This window comes from Humulus lupulus, chromosome 5 (genome assembly GCF_963169125.1).
Source record: "Humulus lupulus chromosome 5, drHumLupu1.1, whole genome shotgun sequence".
Classification (NCBI taxonomy): domain Eukaryota; kingdom Viridiplantae; phylum Streptophyta; class Magnoliopsida; order Rosales; family Cannabaceae; genus Humulus; species Humulus lupulus.
The window spans coordinates 141,246,794-141,254,531 of record NC_084797.1 but is presented as its reverse complement, the minus strand read 5'-3'; the positions used below and the strand labels follow the sequence as shown (position 1 = coordinate 141,254,531).

General features: G+C 37.3%; 1 protein-coding gene across 1 annotated transcript; it reads left to right on the top strand.

The window, feature by feature from the left end:
* The first annotated feature begins 3,747 nt into the window (after positions 1 to 3,747).
* On the top strand, positions 3,748 to 5,585 carry LOC133777700 (UDP-glycosyltransferase 73C13-like). The gene has a single exon (XM_062217398.1). The coding sequence runs from the start codon at positions 3,843 to 3,845 to the stop codon at positions 5,382 to 5,384; it is 1,542 nt and encodes a 513-aa protein (XP_062073382.1). The 5' UTR covers positions 3,748 to 3,842; the 3' UTR covers positions 5,385 to 5,585.
* Positions 5,586 to 7,738: the final 2,153 nt, after the last annotated feature.

The following is a 7,738-nucleotide window of genomic DNA, read 5'->3' as shown; positions in this document are numbered from 1 at the left end:
ACTGTGGCCACAGGTAACGTCACGTGCCACGAGCAGGGGCTTGGGGGGAAAATGTACGCCCTAAACATCCACGGGTTATTAGCGAGCTGGAAAAGGGCATAATTCTATCCGCCACGTGGAAGCCTCCTACTCGGAGCTGCTGTTACGAGTCTCCACCTCTTTAGCCCGAGCTAGTCAAAGGGTTAGTAAGAATGCTCGAAGGCATCAGGTCAGCAATGTGGACACCACGAGCTGGAACTACATTGAAGCTCGAGGTGCGGCATAGAACTGACACCCCCGACCATTTATGAAGTCAACCACGCAATGTAAAAGTGCGCATATCAGACATCACGTGTCTACTCCATTCCTGAATTCTTGGACACGCAGCATAAACGTGTGTGTTCAGGCATCCCACGACTGGTTTGGGCCATGCGGCCCATTATCCTCCTTACCTATTGATTAGACAACACTTCATTGTCAGGTTTTAGGAATTAATCATAAGTGTCACAGAGGTGACATGATGGGTAAGAAGGTCACGGGATGACCCCCTTTACCAACACCCAGGTATCCTCCCCCTATAAATATGGAGACCCTGGGCGTTGCAAAGGGTTGGCGTCTAGCTTGTAAAGAAACACCTTGTAAGGATTACTTGAGATATATCAATAATATTGGCTGGTGGACTAGAGGGATTTTAACCTTCGAACCACCTAAAAGGAAAGGAGTTATAACCTTCCCCCTATACTATTTTCACCAGTTTGGAAAATAAATATTTACATATTACGGTTCATTATCTAGCACTAATCTATCCCGTTTATTCGTATAATTATCTGTTGCCGAAAAACCGCGTCAACATTACCAAATATCTGAATTTGATGAGGAACTGGATAAATCAGGCTTGGAATTTGTTTGGAAGTGGCGCATAGAGTAAGAATGAGGAGAGAGGACCTACTTATAACCTCTCAGGCAGACAAGATATTTTTAGGAATTCAAATTTCCCTGAAAAATATCTGGTATGGTTAAAATTTCAAATTCCTTGAAAAATATCTATATTTTTAGGAATTTAAAATTCCTTGAAAAATATTTTTATTTTTAGGAAATCAAATTCCTTGAAAATCTATCTTATATTTTTAGGAATTAAAAATCCTTGAAAAATATTTAGTATTTTTAGGAATTAATATCCTTGAAAAATATATTATATTTTTAGGATTTCAAATTTCCTTAAAAAATATATTAGATTTTTAGGAAATTTATTTTCCTTGAAAAACCTTATTATTTTTAGGAATTACTAATTATCCCTGAAAAAATCGTGTTGAGCAAATTATCGATAAAGAGTACTATGTAATGTCCCGAGGGACTTGACTATTTAAGTACTGCTACGGTATGTTTCTCAGGCCAGGCTCAAGTTTACCGTAATGTTGAACACATTACAATAAACTTGGGGGCAAATGTTATCCTTCAAAAATACGAGGATGATGTGGCGAATGAGAATGCAGTATGTGACATCACAAATCAGGGAAAAACGTAGAAGTATTGAGAAAAGACCGGCGGGCAAAAAAGATAGGTCCAGGACCTATAGGGAAGTCGACCAAGCCTATACCCAATAGGGGTGGTCGGCCTAAGCGACCCAAGAGCCCTAGGGGTGGTCGGCCTGACCTCTACCTTAGGGGTGGTCGGCCTGACCCCAACCCCTAGGGTGGTCGACCTGACATGCTCAAGGATAGTCGCCCCACCCTATCCTCCATAGGATGGTCGGCCTAAACCCCAAAGTACACTTCACTGAGAAATACTCACTCTCGTTCAAACTGAGATCAACATGCCTAGCACCCAAAAGGTCACAGGCCTAGCACCTAGAGGATCAATAGGTCGAGCACCCAGAAGGTCACAGGCCTAGCACCCAAGCTCGGCTCGTCGGGCCTAGCAGAGGTTTCTATCGTGCATTCACGATCTAGAGAAACAATGAGAAGACCCACGATCTCATAATCATGGGGAGGTGGACACGTTTCTCCACTATCTGATAATCGTGTACCAAACCACGATCCCAGTATTACTGGTCATGTAACAGCCCCTAGGTACTATAAATAAAGGACTCATGGCTTCATTTCAAGGGATCTCTTTTTCTGGAATTTTGGGGAGAAAAATGTTTTTGGCGAGTGAATTCATCAGTTCGTACTTGTAATTGTCGATCGAGTAATTCAATACTAAAGACTAAGTTGATTAGGTTATTACTGTTCATCAGAACACGGCTGAACCACTATAAAATTTTTGTGTGTTTATTTAAGATAATCGTAATCTGTCGTTTATTCTATTTAATTCGTTCAAAAGGTGTCGTATACTGTATATACGACCGTTGGCCATTTTCACAAGTCAATACATAGGCCCATGGTCCCCACTGTACCTTGGATAAAATCATCTAGATAGTCTCAATTAATTGATTTAATTATCAATTAGAATTATAAAAGTTGACCAAGTCAATTTTGGGTAGTTTCATAGAGTTATGCAATTTAGAGAATAAAAGAGAAATTATGCAGATTTATTAATTAAGATAAATTGGTATCTAAATTAATAAATAAGTTTAAATCAATGTTCAAATTATAAATAATTAATTTGATAAAGGATTTGAATAATTATTTAATTAATTAAATCAATAGAAAATAATACAGACATTGATTTTAAGTTCAATGAGCTTATAATCAAATGAGAAATTTCACGGACCTAAAGCCCATGATAATTTCGATCTAGGGCTGATAATTGACTAGTATTTTATTAATTTTTTAATTAAATAAATGACCTAATTGAGTTTATAAAAGGAATGCTAAGAGAGAGTTGAAATCACAAGTTTCTGGTAGATTTTAGATTCTCTCTAAACATAAGCCATTTTCTTAAGCCTCATTGTTATTTTTCTCTTCTTCTCTCTCTATATCTATCTCATGTTTTGATAATTGCCCACTCTAGTCTAGGTGATTCTAAGGATACTTTGGAAGACTATGAAGAAAATTGAAGATCGGTTCAGTTTCTTGGTAATACTCTGCGACAGAAAGGATAGAATGATTAGAGAAACTGAAGGAATGACTCATTCATTCTGCTGCGTATAATGTAAGTGTACTTATCATTATTTCTACTTGAATTCAATTTTAGAAACATGTTCTAGGTTGTCTCATATTAACTTGTTTAATATTAGATCTATATGAAAATAAATAAAAATTCTGTATAAGTTTTCCCAACACTTAAGTGCTACAAATGCAATAATTTAGGTATTTTCACCACAAGTATCCATATATATATATCTTAGGAATGATACAAAATCAGTATTTAAAAAAAGAAACAAACATAATACTTTAAGTATTTTCACCGCAAATATCTATATATTTATATAAGATCTGTATTTAAAAAAAAAGCTAAAATCATATTAAAAAGACCAGTGTTTTATTGTTTTAGGAAAAAATTCTTTCCCTCCAAAAAACAATCTCAAAGTCAAATTTTAATAATAATAATAATAATAATAATTGAGTATTTTAAAAAATTCATAAAAAAATAACACAACTAAGAAACTAAACTAAACAAAATACCAATTTAATTTTAATTTAAATTGAAAATAACTGTATAAACACCAACTAATTTTCTTTCCTCTACAAGTCAAACCTAACTCCAAATTATCTATAAATCTTACACCTAACAGTCAAAACTCAAACACCATTATTTCCAAGTCATAAAAGCTTTCTCCAACGGAGTGTTTTTCCTTTTTGTTTTTTCCACTTCACTGGTTCTCTCACTCACTCTCTCTCCTTATATATATATATATATATATATATATATATATAGAGGCGCATGCATTAGCAAAAACAAAGCATCGAGAAATCCAGGATATGTCGAAAAAGGAGATATGGGTAGTCCCATTTTTTGGGCAAGGCCATCTTTTCCCAAGCATAGAGCTTTGCAAGCAAATAGCTTCTAGAAACATTAACACTCTCCTTGTTATTCCTTCCAATCTCTCCTTCTCAGTTCCCTCCTCTCTCCGCCAATACCCACTTCTCCAAATCGCCGAAATCCAACCAACTTCGACGCCACCGCCGCAGCCGGGGCCTGACCCTGGCCATCAACCTCCCCATGGTCACCCCGACCAGTTCGAGATGGGCCTTGAAAACCTCCTCCAGGCCCAAGCTACAAACCCAGACTCAGTTCGGCCCATTTGTGCCATCCTCGACGTCATGATGGATTGGACGGCTGAGATCTTCAAGAAATTCGATGTCCCGACGATTGGTTTCTTCACCTCCGGCGCTTGCTCGGCTGCCATGGAGCATGCCCTTTGGAAGGCTCACCCCATCGATCTCAAGCCCGGTGAGGTTCGTTTGCTCCCTGAATTGCCTGAAGAAATGGCAGTCACTTACTTTGATACTAAACGTCGAGCACATGAGCCACCTGGTCCACCACCGCCATTATTTGGAGCTGGATATCATGGCCCAATTATGGGTGGTACACATGGGCCATCAGGCCCACCACCGCCGCCCCACTCAGGTAGGGCCGGACCAAGACAAAGAGGCCCACCCAAACATGGTGGCCAACCACCATGGGTTGAGGGGTTGGAGGGATCCATTGCTTTGATGATTAACACGTGTGATGATCTTGAACGCCCATTCATTGAAAACATAGCCAAGCAAATGGGGAGGCCAGTATGGGGTGTGGGACCACTTTTACCCGAGCAATACTGGAAATCAATTAGTTCTATTCTCCATGATCATGAAAGTCGTAACAATCGACAGTCGAGTGTTTCAGAGGACGAGGTGATCCAATGGTTGGATTCGAAGCCACGTGGCTCAGTGTTGTACGTGTGTTTTGGCACCGAGGTTGGTCCATCAATGGAAGAGTACTCACAATTGGCTCAAGCATTAGAAGCAACGACCCAACCATTCATATGGGTGGTCCAATCCGGTGCGGGAAGGTCGGGCCCTCCACGTCCACCAAATCTGGGAACGGCCCAAGAAGGTTATTTCCCTCACGGGCTTGCTAGCCAAGTGGGTCCAAGAGGCTTGATAATAAATGGGTGGGCTCCACAATTACTAATACTAAGCCACCCATCAACGGGTGGATTTTTGACACACTGTGGGTGGAATTCTACGGTTGAAGCAATTGGGCTTGGGGTCCCACTCTTGGGCTGGCCCATTAGAGGAGACCAACATTATAATGTGAAACTGGCTGTGGCTTATCTAAAAGTGGGTTTCATGATTTCAGATGATTTATTAGAGAAGGTTAAGAAAGATGAGATAGTTAAGGGAATAGAGAAACTAATGAGTGATTATGATATAAAATCACAAGCAAAGAAGCTTGCAGCTAAATTTCAGAATGGTTTTCCAAATAGTTCTACTGCTAATTTGGATGCTTTTATAGATATAATAAAAAGCTTAACTTAAGCTAAAATGTGTTGTTGGTACTTTGCTTATTGTGCTTATATGATATGCTAAAACCCAAAATAGTAAAACTAGATCTCTAGGTGGACAGCAAAAAAATCTTAAAGTAATAAACTTCAAACATTATGTGTGTATTATATTTATTAGATAATATTGTAATACAAAAGGAAATTAGATGTTTTGTGGGAAATTAGATGATGCTCATGTTTCCAAATTCTGAAAAATATGCTTCAAAACTATTCTTGGACAAACACCTCTGCCATTATTTTTTTTCTCGCGTTTTCTTCTTTCTAATTCTCTCTCACGTACTCTTTATTCCTTTATTATGAGATCTCTCTCACGAAGTCTCTTTCCCATCTACTCTTTTTTTTTTGTCATTTTTATTGCCAAATAATACAAAGATTCAATATTATTTCCTTGTTTGATTAGATTTTTCCACGAAACTACTATCATTTAAAGACAAAAATCATGGGTAAGTACCTTCCAAGCTATTTTAGTTATGAGTATAGCTTTAAAGCATAAATACTTACAAATCGAGTAGTTTCATTCAATGTTTTGTGTTGAATTGTTTTTTTGTTTTTTTCGAATTCAACTAATATCTTGGGTTTGGGGTAGTGTGTGAGTGAATTCTTTTATTTTCATAAAATTTGATAATTTTCAATGACAAATTAAATAGAGTTCGATGAGTTTCGAAAACAATTCGATTAAAGTAAGAATTCAATGATCATCAAATAACAATTGAAATCAATCAAACTACTTTGATGGGCAAAGAATTGAAAGTCAACAAAAGCTAAAACCATTTTTTGAAAAAAAATCAAATTGTAATAAGGCCACCATCATCATATATTCTAATTTATTTCAAATGAAAACCTTGATAGCCATAAAAAAAACTAATGAAGTATTATCAAAATTAATATACCTATTACACTTTTCATTGAATTCTTATTGAAATCCATTAAGGGGTTGTTGAAATTAATAGAATTTTTACACCCAGCCTAAAATTTTTATTGAAACTCATTGAAGTCTATCAAATTTACATATTTTCACCTACACTTGGGCTAAATTTATTCCAACTAAAAATCTTTAAAAGCCTCATCTAAAACCCATTTATAAACCCTATATGTCCAATCAAAATAAAATCAAACCCTTAAGATAGAAAAACGATACCTCAAGTTATTTGAGGAAATTTGCAGCGTCGAGGAGAGAGAGAACGATGACTGTGGAAGCGTCAAATTTAAATCGTTGATGGGGCTTCAATATTGCATCGCTGTGAAGTCTGAAGGTGATATACTACCTAAGAATCTATAAACTTGTAGAAGTAAAACAAGATTTAAAGAAATAACAAAGAACTAGTAAAAGATTCACACCAAACAATTTTTACAAGGTTCACTACTACACAAAGTAATGGCTAATCCTTGGGACCTTGTCCAGAAAAAGAATTCCACTAAGATATGAATTGCAAGTTTTACACAGTATCTCTCAATTTACAATCAAAACAGTAAATCATCTATACTTGTCTCTCTTGCAAAATTCCTTAGCTTGAACTAGTTGAATCTTCACACTTGAACTCTTGCAGATCTAACTTTCTTCCAATACTCAGCCTGACGAACAATCACAGCTAGCCATGGATGAACACACTCTCAAGATCGAGTTCTTCAACCTGAAAAAGAAAGATAACAAAAATAAACCATACGAAAAACCCACACAACAAACTCACGGCTGAGAAAATCAGAAAACCCATTTATAGATCTGAGGTCTAACCAACTCAAAAACCCAGCCATGCTCAAAACAGAAAATCGTTAGAAAAACTAATTAACTCAGCAAACACTGATAAACCCGAAACCTAACAATACAGTCACACTAAACAAAGCCACGTAAGCAAACAATCAATTAAAACATTATCCAACTGCCAGATGCAACTGGAAAAATAAGAGATGAACCAAAATACAGTCAAAATACACAATACAGATGGAACTGAGAAACTAACAGATGAATCATGAAATTTCCAAAATACAGAATACACAAAGTAAGCCACTTACAATCTCCCCCTTGGCAATTTTATGATCAGTGCAAAAATAAGAACAGCAAAATAAACAAAACAACAAACAAACAAACACCCAAGAACCACCCAAATCTCCCCCTCAATGATCATAAACGAGCCGACCGACGAAGTCTGCCACGCATAAGTTTTCACGGAGGAGACGAGGATTGAGCAGGAACAGAGATAGAAGTGCCATCAGTAGCAGGAGCAAACTCCCCCTGGACAGGATGCTGAACCTTATCTGAAGCATTAGGAGACAACTCCCCCTGGACAGTATCCGGAGCCTTATCAGAAGCATTAGGAGACAACTCCTCCT

Bases quoted from the DNA above. Each gene is read 5' to 3' on its own strand.
- LOC133777700 (XM_062217398.1), top strand. From the start codon at position 3,843: ATGTCGAAAAAGGAGATATGGGTAGTCCCATTTTTTGGGCAAGGCCAT.